This window comes from Silurus aristotelis (genome assembly GCF_946808225.1).
Source record: "Silurus aristotelis genome assembly, chromosome: 3".
In the NCBI taxonomy this organism is placed as follows: Eukaryota; Metazoa; Chordata; class Actinopteri; order Siluriformes; family Siluridae; genus Silurus; species Silurus aristotelis.
In genome coordinates this window covers 35330066-35350507 of record NC_139576.1, presented here as the reverse complement: position 1 = coordinate 35350507, position 20442 = coordinate 35330066, and the positions used below count along the sequence as shown (strand labels likewise).

Genomic DNA, 20442 nt, shown 5'->3' with positions numbered 1-20442 from the left:
ACTGATGGTGGATAAATCAGTCAGAGAGCAGCTTTAGAAACTGTTTTAGCGACGCATCGAGGACTGTGAAAATTGAGGCTTTCGAATGTTTCATTTAATTTGATTTGATGAAACGATGTTTCAGTTCAAGGAGCCGGAAAGTAAATAAAGGGCCAGCAGATATTACGCGGGTCGAAGGGTTTTATTTTTCGCTCGTACAGGGACATGAGCATTTTCGGACCTTTCAGTGTAGACAAGCAACTTTTGGGAGACGTTGGGAAATCATCGAAAATTAAAGGGTTGGACAAGGAGCATTTTTAGACCAAAACGCCATTTTTTTATTTATCCAAATTAGTGTGTGCCCTATTCAGATACTTAGCATCATTAAGAGAGACATCAGAGTGGCCTGCTTACAACCTTAATGAACACTTTTGGGATGAATTAGAACGCCGAGTGCACCCCAGGCCTCCATCACCTCATGTTCATCAGTACCTGACTTTACTGAAATCCTTACATTTACAGCTTTTGGCAGACGCTCCTTTTACAGGGTGATTTATCTTATTTACACAACTAAGCAGCAATAGGATTAAGGGCCTTGTTTAGGAGCCTAGGAGTGGCAGTTGGTGTGGCTGGGATTTGAACTGATGACCTTCCAAAGACTTAACCACTAAACTACCACTTCACACAAGGAAATGTTTACATATACACCAGTTTGTCAGCCATGATGAAGCCTTGAGTCTTGAAGTGCCTTGCTCAAGGACCCAACAAAGGCAGCTTGGCAGTGCTGGAGATTGAACCCCTGACCTTCTGATCAGTAACCCAGATGCTTAACCACTAACCCACCACTGCCACTAACCTTGTGAATCAATGAGTACAAATCCTCTCAAGCCAACTACAAAATCTAGTGAAACATCTTCCCAGAAGAGTGGAGGTTGTTTAGCAAATGGGGCAAAATGTGGTAACCTGAACAAAAAACGTTAATCGCCAAGTCATTTATTTGAATTACTCACTGCGTTGATTTTCCATACGAAGAAAATCCCAGTGATTTTCATGACTCATTCTTCGTTGCCTATTTGTTTTCAGACTGCAGATCCTAAGAGACCACTTCACCTATTCGCTGTATGTCAACGTGTGCCGATCGCTGTTCGAGAAGGACAAGCTGCTTTTCTCATTCTGCCTCAATGTCAACCTGTTGAAACACGAAAATCTCGTAAGTTTCGCCTTTGCGCAGCGCGCTGTTCAAAAAGTCGATCGGCCGAATGTGTAGATTTAATGAATAGAAAATGTGCCGCAGATCATTTTATGTACATATTTAACATCAAAACCTCCTGCTTTGGTTCCTTCGTATGCTTCCAAAACAACTTCAAGCTATCAGACTTCTTAAGACCTCGAAATTCTGAAGGTATATCTGGGCCACCAAGATGTTAGGGGCAAAAAGAAAAAATAGACTTTAATGGGGCAATTGACATTAATTCGATCTTTGACCAGCAGGAGACGTCACAGGTTTCTAATTAAGTCTATTTGACAGTAGGAATGTTGTCTTAAAATTCATTTTTTAAGTATTTCATTTTAAATTTAAACGAGCATAACTGCACAAGTGTTCTAGTTAATAAACTCATTGCATTAATTGTCCGTTAAATTCCCTTAATAAAGACTAAATTGAGAAATTATGTAAAATGTGTTGGATTAATAATCTGGAGAAAAAAAATCTGGCCCACATCACTATGCACATTGCCCATTTCCTGCTGTAGATTGATGAGAACGAGTGGCGTTTTCTGCTAACGGGAGGCGTAGGTCTGGAGAACCCTCACCCCAATCCCTTTACGTGGCTGCCTAAGAAATCGTGGGACGAGATCTGCCGCCTGGACGAGCTACGATGTTTCAAGGGTCTCCGCAAAGACTTGGCACGCCTTAAAGACAGCTGGAAAGACGTGTACGACAGCAAGGTGCGTTCTATACCAGCGTCATGCTACAGCAGAATGAAAAATTTCTCAAAGTGTGTGTCTCATCTATATGTGCGTTACCCAGGATCCTCATCACACACCTTTTCCTGGAGACTGGCACGAGAAACTCAGCCAGTTTCAGAGAATGTTGATCATACGCTGCCTGAGACCAGACAAGGTGAAACCACCATCTCATGCTATTCACTTGTTTTTGAGCGCTACAAACATCAACGTCTTGATCTATAACTTTTTTTTTTCTTACCCCTAAGATCATTCCTATGGTGCAGGAGTTTGTGTCCAACAGCTTGGGACAGCAGTTTATCGAGGTGCCTCCTTTTAACCTTGGGAAAGCTTTTGGAGACAGTCACTGCTGTGCTCCCCTCATCTTCATCCTCTCACCAGGCTCCGACCCCATGGCAGCTCTGCTGAAATTCGGAGATGAACAGGTATCTCAAACAATGTTCTTCTTAAGTACCAAGTACATGCTCATCCCCGGTTGCGACTATCACGGCATTGTGCATCGAGAATTCGTCAACAGGGGGCAGACAGTCAATAGCGAATTAATTGTTCTACTCTATATTAATAATTGTAAATCGCTGATGAATCAATATAGTGAAATAGCAATAAAGCACAATGTTACACAAATAATCTTACACTTTACGGTGTTAAAAGTGTTAACACTGATTGACATCAGGATTCATCCCACCAAATCGTTAGTTTGATATTATAACACACACTGTTGTTCATTTAATACATTATATATATCCATCCATGTTTTTACTGTTAGGCAGTGAAAAGCTGTTTGTTAGGATCTTGTCTTAGTCTTTGTCTCAATTGTGTCTCTGCACCATTTTATGCTAATGACCATGTGTTCTGCTCGCAGGGCTTTACAGGAAACAAGCTGGCCTCTCTGTCCCTGGGCCAAGGCCAGGGACCCATTGCCATGAATATGATTGAAATGGGTGTAAAGGAAGGCACATGGGTGGTGCTACAGAACTGCCACCTGGCTACGTCCTGGATGGCAACCCTGGAACGGGTCTGTGAGGTACTGGATTTGGATTGAATGAGAAAAAAGTTTGAGCTGGAGGGTAGAAATAAGAAAATATTCCTCACATTGATAGTTGGTCCAGTTGCCCCCCCCACCATCCCTACGCAAAAAATGGTAAAAATTGGATAATTACAGTGTGTGTTGTTGATGTAAGTTGGGGAAGTTGAGGAGGCCTGGGGTGCAATTAGTGTTCCAATTCCTTTTAAAGGTGTTCAGTAAACAGGTTAAGAGCCTTGCTCGTGGGCCCAGGAATGTCACGTTGGTGTTTACTTGGATTTAAAGTCACAACCTTCACAACCGTCAGATTTTAAGCCTTAACCACCAAACTATCCCAAAACCCACCAAGTGTGGTTTCTTTATAGCTCAGTTCACAGATCCCATTTTAGTAAAAATCAAGTGTTCCATTTCTGTTGTCTCAAAGTTTTGCTTTGTTTTCCTCCAGGAGCTCAACCCAGACACCACCCATCCAGACTTCCGTTTGTGGCTGACCAGTTACCCCTCACCAAACTTCCCAGTGGCTGTGCTTCAGAATGGTGTCAAGATGACAAACGAGGCCCCCAAGGGCTTGCGTTCCAACATCATCGGCTCCCTTCATATGAACCCAATATCCGATCCGGAGTTCTTCAACAGCAGCTCAAAGCCAGTGAGTCAAGGGGGAGTGGTATGGGGTTAATTCATATGAAGTCAATATTGCTGTTAAGTTTGAGGTTGTGTGTTTCGTATATATGCACAAGGGGAGGTGGTCGCTTAGTGATAATGGACTGTAGATCTGAAGGTCATGAGTTCAAATCCAAGCCACACTAAGCTGCCACTTCTGGGGTCCTGTGCAAGGCCCTTACCCCCTAGGTGCCAAATGTCATAAATGTTCAAATGTAATGTTTAATCATTGTGTTGCAGGCTGTTTTCAAGAAACTACTTTATGGCCTGTGTTTCTTTCATGCGCTCACCCAAGAGCGAAGGAAGTTTGGCCCCCTGGGCTGGAACATCCCCTACGAGTTTAACGAAACCGACTTACGCATCTCCGTCCAACAGCTGCATATGTTCCTGGATCAGTATGAAGTGAGGACAAACAAACGCACAAACAAACGCACACACACCCATCCACTTCTGCTCCTCTTTTCATAGCGACATCGACCAATTCTCACCCGCCTGCACTCTATCGCATGCTCTCTTAACACAATCTCTCCGTGTCTCCGACTTCATTTTCACGCACCCCACCAATCCTTTCATACGTCCCTCTAAAGAAGCATGGGGGAAAGAAAAAAAAAACCCTTGACATTTCCATAACATCAGAGCCACTCTCGATGCCACTTGCAGTATGGCTTTCAAAACAAGCACTCTGCATATACTGATCAAGAGCCCCCCTGAAAAAAAGAAAAAAACACGAGAACATGCTGACATTTCCTCCGTGGCATTAGCAAGGGAAATTTCAGCAGGAAATGTCACGATCCGGCTCCACCTTTTTCATTTCTGAAGCGCGCCGAACTTGCCGACTGACACCTAGCATGGCACCGCGTAATGAAAAGAGTCTTTGGTGTGAAAATGAGACAGTGGTATACAGTAGCTTGTTGCTTTCATGCTAATCGAAGGAGACATCAGGGGGAAAGGGAGCAATGAAACCCTGCCTTCAAAGGGCTTTGTTTAGATGCTGAAGGTACAGTAGGGTCCAAATGTCTGAGTCTGATATTATTGTAATGAAATATTTTAGTTCATGATGTACAATTGAAAAATAAACAGTATTTAAGCTTAGCCAGTGATACTCTACATTAGAAATACATACGAAGAAGCTACCGATACGATTTTGAAGACGCTCTGACCCAGTCGTCTAGACAATCAAGTTCGAACTTGATTGTCAAGGTTGCTGACTGGAAGGTTGGATCAGAAACGCTCAGGTGCACTTAAATAGCAGGGTTGATTACTATAAAAAGTTGAAAAGTTGCGATCTGAATCATTTTGTTTTGTGTTTTGGAAGCGCTAACACGTCCTTAACACATACTGAATCCTGATATCACAAGTAACGCAAAACAAAGAATCATTAACATGCAAAGGACTGTGGTTTTATAACCAGAAATATAATAATTTGTCATTTATAATCAGAGCATCTGGACACAGACAGGGAAAGACAAGTTTGAGGAAGAAACACATGACTGGAAAAATCAGGTCTTAATACTGTAATACAACGTGTTCTCGTTGCTTTAAATTCAATCATATCCACGCACTTCATAGTATACAGTAAATAGCATTAGCTCACGCTGTCTAATTACAATTATTAGATTAATTGTTTACAAAATTACACTGCAGCCAAAACTAATTCATGCTTGTTGCCATGGTTCCATTCCAACCCAATTGCATAATATGCATAGACTGTGGTTTCATCTAAATTAGAATCATAATGACATCAGAAAGTGATTTCTCTTCATATAATAACAATCGAGAATTATATTGCAATCGATTGCGTATCCTGGGGAATCCCAGAGTGGAAACTCACACTCATCAATGGTTATATATATCAGCTACACTCTACAAGGTACTTTTTCCCCCTCTAGGAAGTGCCATTCGACGCCCTTCGCTACATGACTGGTGAGTGCAACTACGGAGGACGTGTTACGGATGACTGGGACCGCCGGACCCTCCGCACCATCCTGTCTATCTTCTACACCAGTAAGATCATCATGGATCAGGAGTACAAGTTCGACCCGAGTGGGATTTACTACTCACCGTGTGAAGGGGATGTAAGATCTCATACACACAAACACACACACATAGATGGTTCTGTACAGCTGATGGTTTATGTGGTACTGTACATCACTTTGGAAGTTCACGACCAGGTTCGAACCCAGGTTCCCGGGACACAGTAGTTACCAAGTGACATACAAAGTTGCTCAGAAGTCAAATAGCAACGTTTTGCTTTTGAATATATATATTCTTTGTTTTGTGAAAAATCTTTCAAGAAAGCAAATTGTTGCTATTTGACTTCTGAGGGACTATATACATATATATTTATTTTTACATTACACACACACTCCCACAAACACACACAAACACATATTCAAAATAATTGGCTCCAAAAGCCGCAATCGGTTTATCAAATGCTAATGAATCCTAAGAGATTTCACGATATATGGAACACGAAAGGGGTCAGAAAAAGTAAGACCAGCCAGATTCCAAAAACCCAGATTGAACCTGACATCCCACTTCTGAATCGAGTCGTTTTTGATTGGAAACACATTAACAGTCTAAACATTCATAAGGTCTATACTGTGGAGGCTTAAATCTAAGAACCTTGAAGATGGATTGGGGCAGTATAGTCTGCTACACTGGTTTAGGCTGCAATTTTCATGAACAGTTTTGCTTTTCTAGTTGAGAATTTCAACAATGATAACAATACAAACCCAATTATAAAAGATTTCAACGCTGTGTAAAATGTAAATAAAAACAGAATTCAAATCTGATAAACCCATATTTTATTCACAAGGGAACATAGGCAACATATCAAATGTTTAGACTGAGAAAATGTACCGTTTTAAGAAAAAAAAGAATGCATTTTTTAAGTTGATTGCAGCAACATGACTGTAAAAAAAGGACCTTTTTTTACCACTTTTAACAACACTCTGTAAACGTCTGGGAACTTGCTAGAAATACGATTCTAACCACTCAACAGTCCTGGGTCTTCTTTGGCGTTTTTTTCATTTCAAGATACATATTCAATTAATCAAATTAGTTGTAAAATGTTTTTTCAGCTCTTATATAGTAGCTCTCACCTTTCCAGTCATTTACAACACATGGTGCTGCCAATAATTCTGAAATGACCTTCTTTAAAATGGTTTATTTTCTGTTTTTATTTTTGACGTTTTACACAGCGTCCCAACTTTTTTGGAATTGGGGTTGTATATAGACACTGAGTGCAACCTAGATAATGGGGTTAAGCTTGGTTTCTCTCAAGGTTTTTTTCTAATACCTCATAATGAAAAGATAACCACTGGGCTGTTCATTAGGAATACATTTTTTGAAAGGACAAATTTAAAAGCTATACCTGGGATTTATTGCATTTTTTTTAAGCTGGCATTTCTATTCTTAAAAATAAAATTTAATAAGAAAGAAATGCGAACAAAAGAGTAGGACATTGAGGTGTATGGTCTAATCATTTCTTCAGGTAAGAATTAGCCCCAGAAATTATCATAATTTAAATTTTTTTCTGGTGCCAGGCAATGAAACAAAACAGACCAAAATGATCAATTCGAACGTTTGCATACATAATTTTTTTTCTTAACAAAATTGTCTCGGTCCACATTATAAATGAAATCTCCATCAGAACTTCATGATATTTAGATCAAAAGACTGCTGTGTACCTCACCCCTGCAATGCAAAACGCATCGTTTCGGATTCGCTTGCCCACTCATTTTAGTTTTTTTCCTTCTCCATTCCAGAAAGTTCTGAAAATCATAATGAGCTCCGGGTTCAATAAGCGTGCGCGGTGGGATGCCACCGGTGGCCGGAGCCTAATTTATTTGCGAGCGCATGTATAATCTACAGCCCGTTTTATTTGCCATTTTCGGCCCAGAATCTTTTATTCATGAGCGTCGAATTTGCATAGTCATTATTATAAATGTCAGCGATCTCGTGGGTGGCGTGCTTTAAGTGCGCCGTCGTTATTTAGTGTCTCTGCTTTCCGCATGTGTGCATCACGAAGTGTCTCGTTTTGTGTCTGTGTGTGTGTGTTTTGTGTGCAGCACAATAGCTACATAGAGTACACAAAATCTCTGCCACTGTACCCGTCGCCCGAAGTCTTCGGCATGAACGCCAACGCGGACATCTCCAAGGACCAGGTGGAGACGGAGCTCCTGTTTGACAGCATCCTGCTCACTCAGGTTTGATGGGGGGACAGGGCGAGGAAGAAATTACAAACAGGTTAGAATTAAAATCCAGGCATTGTAGGAAGGTATGAAGAGGAAAGAAGGGCTATAGGACAAAGGTATTTCCAGCAATCGATGGTTATTCCACAAGGTTAAAAACACACTTAAACTTGAACTCGAAGACTGGAAGATAGCTATAGAGGGCTGTACCCCAAGCCTCCTCACATCACCTACATAAGCATCACTAAAACCCCTGTAGCTGAAGCCCAAATCTCTACAAGCACCCACCAGAATCCAGAATCTAGTGTAACAAATTATGACCACGTCTGCGGTTTCATCGTGGGCTCTCCTCACAGGCGGGTTTCTCCCCGGAAACAACATGATCTCATTCTGAACCCACCCTACTTTCCAGATTTGGCTCCTTGGGACTTCGCCCTCTTCCGGCTTTAAGAGCAGAAGAACATCACTGGAAGATGACGAGAGTACAGGAAGACCTCCATCGTGCTCAACCACCCGAATTCTGTCGCAGCCATTCGGCAACTTGTGCAGGATGATCGCCGGAGAACAAGCGACATAATCTCAATTCCACACCCACCCTACTCGCCAGATTCGGTTTCTGCAAACTCGCCATCTTCCCAAAGATTAAGACCTAGCTCTTCGCTGAATCGAGCTAAGGTTCTTGAGGTGCTTTGGAAAGAAGACGTCTAGTACACCTTCCTTAAGTTTCAGGAATGCTGTGGAAGGGTGCTAGTGTGTACTTTCTTGTAAACAGAGCTGGTCTCAAAACCTTTTGATACCACCCCGTCTCTAATCAAAAAAGCCTCAACTGGGCTAATTTCTGTAATGTTAGCGTGCTGCAAATTACCGAATTTTGCTTTCCAAGCTGATGATTGCAATTGCCAAACTATTGAAAATGATTTGTGAGACAAATTGTATATTTTCTGAGTGACTTGTAATTGCTTGTTAACTAAAGTGTTTATCTGGGGAGTTTTGACAATAAGTACATGAAGGAATAGCGAACAAACGAAGTCCAGTCAGGAATAAGCAGAATCTGTCCACCTTTATTTACATCCTAAGTAGGTCATTTTAGAAAGCTGTTACCTAAACCTACAGCTGTAAATTCCATATCCTTGCTATTGTAACATGGAAAAAAGTCATCATCTTTCCCTTTCAGTCTCGTATGACAGGTGGAGATGCGAAGTCCTCGGACGACATGGTGTACGAGGTGGCGGCGGACGTTTTGAGCAAACTGCCACAAGACTTCGATACAGAGGCAGCCATGCGCAGGTTCCCCACCAGTTACAAGCAGAGTATGAACACGGTGTTGGTGCAGGAGATGGGCCGCTTCAACAAGCTGCTGCAGACTATTCGGGACTCTTGCATCAACATCCAGAAGGCCATCAAGGTCAGAACCATGAAAGGAACTTGAGAGGAAATTTGACGGTCTAAGTGGGGCTTTGGAGGCAATAAGAAACCTGGGAGAGCTCTTAGATATGCTCTGAGAAACCTTTATTTTTAGAGGCACGTTAGAGGTTCTGAGGAAAACCTAAAGAAATCATAGAGGGGTTTTGGAGGGTCTGAGGAACCTTAAAGAATAGTTAGAGGCACTTTAGATATTCTTAGGAAAACCTAGAGAAATCTCTGAGATGTTTTGGAGAGTCTAAGGAACCTTAAAGAATAGTTAGAGGCACGTTTGAGATTCTGAGGAAAACCTAGAGAAATCTTGGAGGAGTTTTGGAGGGTCTGCAGAACCTTAAGGAATTTTAAAAGCACTTTTGAGGTTCTGGGAAAACCTAGAGAAATCAGAGGATTTTTGGAGGGTCTGAGGAACCTTAAAGAATAATTAAGGGCACTTTTGTGGTTGTGAGGAAAACCTAGAGAAACCATCGAGGAGTTTTGGAGGGTCTAAGGAACCTTAACGAATAGTTAGAAGCCATTTTGGGTTTCTGAGGAAAACCTAGAGAGTTTTGGAGGGTCTGAGTACCTTAAAGAATTGATAGTGGCAGGTTTGAGGCTGTGAAAAAAACCCAGGAATATTTTAGATCCGAATTTGGAGGGTCTGAGGAACCTTAAATGAACTGTAGGAGCAATTTAGAGTCTTTAGAGTCTGCAGAGACTCAGAATAGAGAGAAACTTTAGTGGAGCATTCAAGTCTTTGAGGAACCTTATTGAATTCTCAAGACAGAAATGTTGGACATGCTTTAAAGGTTCAAAAGAACCTAACAGAAATTTCAGTAAAGCTGTTATGAGTCTTTGGAAACTTGTAGAAAAATGTAGATGAGTGTTGTAGTCTCTGAGGAAACCTAGTGAAATGTCAGATGAGCTTTTGGGGCTCTGAGAATCCTAAGAGAAGATTAAAGTGAGCTTTAGAGGCTCTCAGAACCTTGGGAGGCTCTGGGGAACCTTAAAGGTATTTTCGACTCGATTTGGGGGTTTTAAAGGAGCATAAAAAAAATAAAAAAAAACTTAGATGTCTCTAGAGGATCTGATGAACTTCAGAAAAGGCTTCGAACTTAACAGGTTTAAGTGAACCTTAGGGAAAATCTAGAGGAGCTTTGGAATCTCAGTGGAACATTATAGAAAGCTCAGACTGGTTTATTCGCTGTTAGGTACTACAAAGAACCTCAGACAAGCTTTGAAGGCTTCCTGGAACCTTGAAAACAATTTGACTTTTTGTGGAACGTTAAAAGAGCCTGAGCTTTGAAGACTTTACCAAAATGTAAAGAAATCATAGAGGATGTTTAGATTTCCTATAGAACATTAAATAAATCTATAAGAGGCATTCTGAGGACCAAAAAGGAACCTTCAATGAAGGCTTGCATAAACCCTAAAGAACCTTGAGGAATAACTTTAAAGCTCCTGTAATGTTTCTCACGGACTCTAAAGTCATTTAAAAACTTGGAAGAAAATTGAAACAACTTTGGATGCTCTGAGGAACCTTAGAGGAACCTCAAGTTAAGGTCTGTATAAGTCCTTTGATTGGTGATTAATGAATATTGGGCAGAGAAGCAGGATGGTGAGCCTTGGGCAATATCACCCCAATATTAGTAATGAAAAGCAGTTTCAGTACTTGCTAGTGTACCTGGTCCTCAAAACTTGTGGTAGATCTTTTCCTGCTGTAGGTGTTGACCACTCCAATCCCAGTTATCCCCGTCCCAATCTCTTTATGAAAGAGCAGCGCTATTAATATCCACTCTGTGGTTCCCCATATCCCTTAATCTAACCCTAATATAATCCTCTTCATCTGCTTCAATTCATCGCTTCAACCCTGTCCCGGTCTCAAACCCCTTGCAATTTCACGATTTTTATCCTCTGTATTCCCTTTTTTTTCCTCCTTCTCCACCTTGTATCCTCTATAGCGCTCTGGAGAACACAAAGAGGCGGCCGAGATTTCTTTTAATCTCCTCCGACATTTTTTTGCCGCCGAGCTCTCGTCGGATTACGGCTTTGGCCGAAGGGAAAAACACGGAGACGTTCGGCCCCCGAAGTTCAACCTGCGAAAACGTTTTAAACATGGCATTTCGGCGGGCCAATACGAACTGCGACGCAGCTCCGGGCGAGCTTTTATCTCGGAGTAGTACAAAATATCTCTGCTCGTAGAACCGACAGCTTCTCAATACCAGTTCTCTACTCTGCCAAGTGCAAACCCCCATGAGGCTAATTATAATTCGGGCTGGCTGGAATACATTAATCATGGTTAGAATGAACGTAAAATCTTTATTAAAATAAAAAAAATGAGCGGATTAGCCATTTTTTGCATCTACATTTGGAGATCCGATGTTCAATATGCATCGGAATGTTTAATAAATTACAAGTCAACGAGTGCTGATGATAGCCAGGAATGGAGCTGCCGCTTCGGACGTAAACTGGGCAGGCCATTCCGTGATTCCATGATGAAAACACTCCAGATGACTGTCTGCTCTCTAAATAACGCTTAGAGACCTTGGAGATACGCTTCGTCGTCTTGTAGAGAGATCTTAGAGGAGTTTTGGAGTGTCTGAGGAACCTTAATTAAATTGTCGAGGCGCTTTAGAGTCTTTGTGGGACCCTTGAATTTTAGAGGAGCTTTGGAGACTCGGAATAAAGAGAAACTTAGTGAAACCTCTGACAGAAATGTTTGACAAGCTTTAGAGGCTCTGAAGAACCGAGAACAGAAACTTCATTAAAGCTGTTAAGACTCATAGAAAACTTGAAGAATTGGAGTCTCTAAGAAAGCTTAGTGAAATTTCATACAGGCTTTTGTGGCTCAGAGGAACCTTTGAAAAACCCAAGATGAGATTAGAGAAACTTTGGTGGGCTCTGAGGAACCCTACAGAAATATTTTGCTAGCTAGGTTTTGAAGGAGCATTAAAGAAAACTTAGATGTCCTTCAGAGGATCTGATGAACCTTAGAAAAAGCTTAGAGCTTTACAGGTTAGAAAGAGCCTTGAGGAAATGCTAGAGAACCATTGGAGTCTCAGTGAAAATGTCGAGAAAACTCAGACATGTTTTGTTGGCTCTGGGGAACTATAAAGAACCTCAGAGGTGCTTTGGAGGCTCTGTAGAACCTTAGAAAAAGATTTAATCTTGTATGGTGAAGTCGTTTCCGCAGTCCAGATGGAATTGCATAAGTACAAAACTGAAGTATGGAAGGGTTGCCATGTTGGTTCTTTCACTTTCAGAAATAAGTCTCCAACATTCCCTGCTTTTCAACAAACCCAAACCATTACGCTTCCACCTCCATTTTTATACTGTGGTTTACAAACATCATCTCTCCTGGTCTTAGTCTTACACAAGTTCTTCTGTTAGAACCCAAAATTTCAGATTTCGACTCCACAGAACTTTGAAATCGCAAAACTCAACCCCTTTTTTCACCAGTATCTGATCTGAATAACGCCCTTGTAGCTGAAACAGCACAAATACCCACATTTAACCCCCCCCCAAAAAATCTAGTCTTTTTTTTTTTTACTAGCAAAGCGGTAATAAATTAAAAAAAAGAAGCTCAACAGGTATATAGGTGTAATGGTTAGGTGTCCACAAACTTTTGGCCTTAACTGCTGTGCCCAAAGGCTTATAAATCATGAATTACCCGTCATCTCCATGTGTGTTTGTGCGTGTGTGCCGCAGGGGCTGGTGGTGATGTCGGCTGAGCTGGAGGAGGTTGTGACGAGCATTTTGAAGGGCCGCGTTCCAGGTATGTGGATGAAGAAGTCGTACCCGAGCCTCAAACCCCTCGGGGGATACGTCAGCGACTTCCTGGAGAGGCTCCGGTTCCTACAGGTGAGTTCGAGGGTGCCTCAAATCAGAACGAATCCAAAAAACAGCTGCACGTTGATCTGTGAGGAGCAACGTGCAGGCGTATTATCTGTGCCTCAGGGGGGCAGTAGAACACTTCGGGTAGAAAATAAATCCCACACCACGGAAAGGGAGGATGGCGGAAAAGAACAGTGGATTCGGGGGTTTGAATCTGACAGTGTAATTACGGTGATAACTGTTTAAATCACGTTTGGAATTGGGGATTACAGCGTTAGTGTTTCGGCTTCCTTCCATTTTTTTCGACAAGACGACGTACATCTACACTACATGGCAATCAGATCTGATCTCACCCCTAATCCAATCAGGAGGCAGCTTGATCTTGAACCCGAACCCTTAGTGCAAATCTGCTTTACGTCTCATGAACTCGAGATCAAAATATTACAGTATAACAATCGCATTATACAGCATTATAATTCTTTTTTTCTTCCTTGTTTACTCATGATCTCGACATGACAAGCTGTTTTCTCGTCATCATGGCTACATTTTCTCGTGATCTCGACGACACAAACATCGTTTCCTTGCACTCACGCCACAACAAAACTTTTGTCGTCATCGCGACTTTTCATCTTGATCTCGTTATAAGTTTCCCTTTTTCTCACCATAACAAAAGTTTTCTCGCGATCTCGAATTTTTTTTTTCTCGCGTTCTTGACATTACATAGTCTCCTCTTGATCTCACCGTCATTTTCTCGTCAATTACAAAAATTGTTTCTCCACATAAACATTGTTACCTCGCGATCAGTATTTATTTTTCTGTGTATTTGATCAGGGACTCGCACAAACTGAAGTAGCTCCGTGTCTGTCGGTGATCGACAAATTAAACCTAAGTGCCCGACACTTGAGAAGGAACAACGTTAAAGCGGATGCGATCATCCGTGATGCTGCGATGATGCGTTTCTCACACAAATTTAGAGGGAAAACTTGTACAGGATGCCTTTGGATGCACAAAACATGACCCTGACCCGAACCTGCTCTATGAAGATATGTTTTACATGGGATTAAGAGGAAGATCTCCTGCTGGAGAGCTCCAACAGTATCCAGTACACCCCAGGCCTCCTCTTTGTGACTTATTTGTGCTTATTATGAGTGCAAATGATAAATAAATATGCACATTACAATCTTGTGGTTTCCAATTTATGTCCAAATAGTCTTTTAATATAAACGTTCAATAAATTCTACGGATTTATCCCCTCGTTCTTGTTCTTTCTGTAGGAATGGTATGATGACGGCATCCCGGCCGTGTTCTGGATGTCCGGCTTCTTCTTCACGCAGGCTTTCCTGACCGGCGCCCAGCAGAACTACGCCCGAAAGCACACCATCCCCATTGATTTGCTCGCCTTCGACTTCCACGTCATGGACGATACGGAGTACACGCGACCGCCCGAGGATGGTAAGACAGACAGATGTTTATTCAACACACCATTTTCTCTCAGTTTTAAAAGCCCCATCACTTTGTAGCATGGATTCCCCAAGGTGTTGGAAACATTCCTTTGGGATTCTAGTTCAGGTTTGGAGATCGACGCTGGGAATCTCGCAGTCTACCACATGTAGGAACCAATTTGCGTTGTTGATGAATAAAATGCTCACCAAACAATGATTGATAGGGATTAATAGGTCAAGAGGAGCTTCCTCATACCATTACACAACCACCACCAGGCTGACACAAAGCAAATTTCGACAATGACAGCACAAATCTGTTCATCACAAGTGGCGATGTTTTTCAAGCTTCTAATACAATAATAGCCTACGATTCCTGTTTATCCAACCAGATGTGGACTTGAGATGCTTTTCTGCTCAACCCGGTTTCAAAGAGTGATTATTTGAGTCGCCGTCATCTTCAGCTCACACCGGTCCACACATACTTCTCTTGCCTCTCGAATAATTATGGTGTGCCTGGATGCGTCTTTGTTTTTGTTTTAATCCCACCCTGTGTAAATTCCTCCAGAGGCAATTCCAGAAGGTCAGAAAAGGCCAAAGGTAAATGAGAAATAATGCTATTTTATGGAAATGTAATTTTTAGCTCTCAAACTGGATCTGCATAAGTGGATTTCGTTTCAGGAACCAGAAGTTATCAAGGTGTTCCTGCTTATAGTGGCTGTTGAGGGTGGATGGATGGATAGATCAATCAGATGTGTGAGTGAAGGAACAAAAAGCCTGAAGCGTATGGAATTTCTGGATATGGATGCAGACAGTATACGGACACATGAATATAAGATACAAATGTGAGTTTTGAGCATCCCATTCCACATTGAGTATTCAAGTACTGTTATAATGAGCTCCACTCTTCTGGGAAGATGTTCGAAGTTTGGTGCTCATTCAACCACAAGGAAAATTCGGGTAGGTGAAGAGAAAAATATGAAACATTCATCCCAAAGAGATTGGAGTGCTAAGAGTTGGAGATCTTCCATTCCTACACATGCAAACCATATCTTCATGCAGATACCTGTGTGTCCATCATGCTGGACCAGGCTTGGGTCTTCTAGCTGGAATTCTAACAGAAAAACACATGGCTGGAAAAGTCCAATACTTTTGTTCCTTTAGCGTACGTAGGTGCATGCTTGAAGAAAAAGAAACGCGAGAAGGTTGAAACCCGAGCGACTGATTCGACGGGAGGAGAAAAAAAAAAACGAGGGAACGAGGAGAACGGGGGGAGCGAGAGGACGCATTAACCCCTTGCCGTGCCCACGGGCTATCAATCAGAGTCAACATCACCTCGCTCTTTTACATCAGACCCCTGGCGCTCGTTCATCAGCATGTGATGACGCTCTTGTTCTTCGGGGGGTTGCACGCAGACACTCACACACACACACACACACACACACTCACACAAACAGATTGACAGCTGGTGTGTATGCACCAGTGTTTACAGAGTATTTCAAATCGTTAATGTCTGCCCCAGGGCTGCTTATTCTTAAGGCTAGAGATAGAGTGTGTGTGCGTCTTTTCTCCGACAGGCGTCTACATCCGCGGGTTGTTCCTGGATGGGGCACGCTGGGACAGGAAGATGATGATACTGGCAGAGTCGTACCCAAAGGTCCTCCACGACACCATGCCCGTGGTAATTATTCTTCACTTCCCTTTATTTATAATCTCCCTTAGGGGTATATCATGCTGGCTTTGTGTACCTTCTGCACATTCGGCACAGGGTGTAATTCCACCTGACACGCTGTCCAAGTTCAAAAGGGCTCTCAGGATGTTCTTTAAGGTGCAGAAGGTAATGGGTTGCATACAGAACCTGTGCATGCTTCAGGACCAGAGGTAAAGCTATAAGAGATATCTCAGGGGTCCCGGCTGAGCATGAACGAGCGGATCACTATAGCAGGAGATCTTTAAATCACTTGTAAACTTTAAATCCATGTAAAGGATATCTTCATGGAGCTGGTTTGGTATCCCGGGACATGTTTGGGTCACGAAGTTCAAGTAAAGGAAAGATTTCATGCAAGAACATCCAAAGACACAATTGTGTGCCTTCAAGTTGTAAAAGTTTGGGGAAGAACCACATATGGCTAGAAAAAGTCAGGTGTCCCAATACTTTAGTCGTTATACTTTACATGTTATTTCGATCTAGAGAATTTAAAGGACGTGAATGTGTTATTTTTTCTCATAAACCAGAAAATAAATGATATTTATATATTAGTTGTATCTCCTGAGTCATGCACTAGCAGTCCCAGAGGACGTTAGCGTAGTGTTGATCGTCCCATGCTGCTTTTATCGGCATGACCTACTTTACCAAGCCTCACTGATCGTTTGATTGACGTCTCCACGCTATGCACGCTTTTCAGGTTTGAAGTCGTTCGTGCGTGATCCTGGTCTCGATGTGGCCGAGATAACCTGACAAACGCTCCGCTACTAAGTTTATGCAGTTTCATTTCAAACTTAGCATAAAAGTGCTCCCAAACTAGCATGTTCCGTGCAAAACTTCTCGAAGCCAAAGTCTGATCTGAAAATGACAGGAAAAGTGGTCAGAACCAGATGTGGTTTTCTGCTGAAAAGCATCTCCAAACCTTAACGTGGATTGTAGCCCATCTGCCTCGAGGTTTGAGCTATAGGTGTATCCGTGGTACAGACCATTTCCCAGGAGATCAGTTTCCAACCGAATCTCATTTGCAGCATTTCTAAGAGCCCAGCTGTCATCTCGGTGGTGCTGGGATTTAAACTTGTAACCTTCTGATCAGAAATCCCAGGAATCAGCTGTGGACTGAGATGTTTTTCTGCGCACCACGCTTGTAAATAGTGATGGTTGCCACAGCAGTCTGTTCTTTCAGACCAGTCTTCTCGTTTGACCTCATCAAGGTTTTTTGTGGTTCTCAATGAGGCAGTCAAAGACCAATCCCTCATTCGAATGTTTGATGGGAGCATTAATGAAAGCTCTTGATTGGATTAGAACTCATCTCAGGACAGAGCAGATATTGGCGAGTTCCTATTAAAAGAGGAATCCACAAATCTCAGCTAGGTCTCGGAAACCCCCTGGTTTTACCGTGAATCGAATAAACCGTGTTGCAATATAAACACGGCATACAGGGGACGAGAATCGAGTTCCTTCAGACATTACGTGGCTCGGCTCCTGGAAGGCAGCGCTTTTCATCTCGCGTACAATACCCAGAAGCCTTCACTACGCTGAGGATCCGAATGATTAATTATAGCCGCTTTGACCCAGGAGACAAAAACGCACATGGTGAGCTATTGTCTCGCTTTGTGTTATCTCGAGACTTCTGAAAAAGCAGAAAGCCATTTCAGCTCGGTGCTTCGGAAAGGAAAGAATAAAAAGTTCACTCCGTCTTTGTTCGGCACTGATTGGAAGACGTTCCAAAACTATATTTATACAAAATACCACGTGAATGTTGCAGGAAGAGGATTTTGATTGGTGGTGGGGGTCTCTGCAGCTGGCATAGTTTTGGAAATACCACTTTTTTTATGTATACTCCAAACAATTTTTCTCCTTCAGTCTCATGCCCTGAAGTGCCACGAGTTGCTGAATAATACTAAAAATGCCAATAATCACATTTTATTTTTATACCAACAGTCAACTGAAAACATTATTGTTATAATAATAATAATAATAATAATTATTATTATTATTATTATATTTGCATTAACACTAAAGCTAAAAATAAAAATTTTGCGTTGCTCATTTAGTTCTTAATCATTTAACTAATATTTTTAATATTTGACATTTAAAATCAAAATACGAGCAAAATGTTCCCACAAACTTGAACCTATTGCACATTTGGACCCCGCTAAGTTATTATATATAAAAAACAAAAAAAAAGTTTAAAGTTTCAATAGTTTACATTTCAGATGCATTGCAGGCCACTAGGGGGCGATAGTAAGCTTGAGTGAAACGTTAGCTACTGACAGTTCTGGGTTTATTTCGTACTAAATGAACACTCAGGGGCTTAAAATTGCCCCTGAAGGTCTATAAGGCTGTGATTGCTTGTGTAGTAGCAACATTCAAAGCGAGAAATAAAAGCGATAGATTGAAAAAAAAATTTCTTAACATTAAACGACATGATTTTTCGTATGTAGCTACTAACCTTAGTCAATCAGATTGATAAAATCTATTATGTCTGGGGTCAGAGCCCAGGGTCAGCCATGATACAGCGCCCCTGAAGCACAAAGAGTTAAGGGCTTTGCTTAATGGCCCCAATAGTGGCAGCTTGGTAATACCAGGGCCTGAACCCCACTGACCTTAAAATCAATGACCCAGAACCTTAAACACTGAGCTACAAATACCCTTAATTATTTTATAAATACTTTTTAAGTATAATTATACCAGTCCTGAATGCAGCATAATTAACTCAAATATATAAAATACCGTGGCATCTAATTTAAAAATCTCAAAGCAGACAGTCTGAACAGTTTTTCTGTCTGCATACCAAATGCGTCTCCTCATTAATGTGGCCTTGTTGTAGATTTGGCTCATACCCATGAAGAAGCAGGACATCCCCGAGCGCCTGTGCTACATTTCACCTGTGTATAAGACGAGCGAAAGACGGGGGACGCTGTCCACCACGGGCCACTCCACCAACTACGTCATCGCCATGAGCCTCGACTCGGACGTCCCCCCAGAGCACTGGATCCGGCGAGGCGTCGCTCTGCTCTGCCAGATGAACTCGTAAAGCGGTGAGTCCTACAAAGGGGAACGTCAGAACACCTTTTTCTTCACTGTTAAAAAGACATTTTTTTATTTGTTAACCAAAAAAAGGGTCAATCAATCAAATTTTTGGAGTGTGTGTGCGTGCGCGTGTGGGGGGGTATTATTTTACACGCTGGAACACAAAAAGAGCTGTTTGGTGTACCTTTATTTTTCGAGACACATCAACATCAGCAAGACTAACAAATGAGACGAAGACAAGTATACACGCAGGCTTTCGGAACGGATAGGGAGAAAAAAAAAAAAAAAGAAAAAAAAAAGTAATTTTTACCCCCCGTGAAAAAAAAAAGTTTTCTTTCAAAGACCAGACTTTTTTTTGTGATGATTATTGTTAAATACAAGCTGCAGAATCCGTGTGAAAATGAAAATGCCATAAAACGCTTGTTAATCGCATTGCATACTTTTACTTCTCTTTTCATCCTATATATATATATATATATATATATATATATATATATATATATATAAAGTAAATTTAATTTACTGAAAGACGTGTCTTTGTTGCGTCCCGCTCAGAAATTGGAATGCTTGTATAAACCAACAAAATTCTCGCCTTGCCAATAGAAATTAAACACTGACCAAATGGTTAAAGGAAAAAAAGTAGAAGAAAAGGGTTTGTTCCGCGTAGCTCGTCGTGCCACGTGCAATGCTTGGGTCCGTTTTAAGAAATGCTGGATAAACGAACAGAACGGCTCGTAGAACAGGGTTCATTCGGGAAGCTAATCGAGCGTTGGAATGTGTTTCGGTGGGAAAAACGTCGGTGCTGCGATTCGCAAAACCAAGCGGCGGTCGCTTCGAATAGACCGGGGTAACGGAAAAGACGATAATGAACGCTGGAGTCAAGACAAATAAATGGGCACGTGAAGATCCTGAACGCACTCGCTGTTTTTAACAAGCGAGAAATTGACAAACGAGTAAATATTCTGTGTACTGGGTTGATAGCCTGTGTATTGGGTTGATCGGATAGATCTTATCTAGCAGCTCGACCTTGCCGTCGTGTTATTCTAACCTTCAAAATACTGTTTTTTTACTAACACTCAACAAAAAAAACAACAAAAAAAAGAATATTCGTATTCGGGGAGCGATGAAATGTAGTGCGCTTTCTCTACGTACAGTACAGTGGAAAGCATGGTGGAAAGCAGGTGAGATCTACACAACTGGAAACGCACAC

At 41.8% G+C, this 20442-nt stretch overlaps 1 protein-coding gene across 2 annotated transcripts in view; it reads left to right on the top strand.

Moving 5' to 3' along the window:
- Nucleotides 1-20442, top strand: part of dnah7 (dynein, axonemal, heavy chain 7) — a 99851-nt gene that overhangs the window by 76108 nt on the left and 3301 nt on the right. Inside the window, exons 52-65 of one of the 2 annotated variants that reach the window (XM_083537224.1) lie at nt 1063-1189; nt 1731-1925; nt 2008-2100; nt 2192-2368; nt 2806-2967; nt 3413-3613; nt 3868-4029; nt 5517-5702; nt 7701-7838; nt 8998-9228; nt 12930-13082; nt 14330-14507; nt 16072-16175; nt 19030-19240. In XM_083537224.1, the coding sequence (XP_083393350.1) occupies nt 1063-1189; nt 1731-1925; nt 2008-2100; nt 2192-2368; nt 2806-2967; nt 3413-3613; nt 3868-4029; nt 5517-5702; nt 7701-7838; nt 8998-9228; nt 12930-13082; nt 14330-14507; nt 16072-16175; nt 19030-19236 (2314 nt within the window). In that variant the 3' untranslated portion in view covers nt 19237-19240. Of the gene's footprint in view, nt 1-1062; nt 1190-1730; nt 1926-2007; nt 2101-2191; nt 2369-2805; nt 2968-3412; nt 3614-3867; nt 4030-5516; nt 5703-7700; nt 7839-8997; nt 9229-12929; nt 13083-14329; nt 14508-16071; nt 16176-19029; nt 19241-20442 lie in introns of those variants that run through there. The other variant, XM_083537225.1, reaches the window with a different exon arrangement.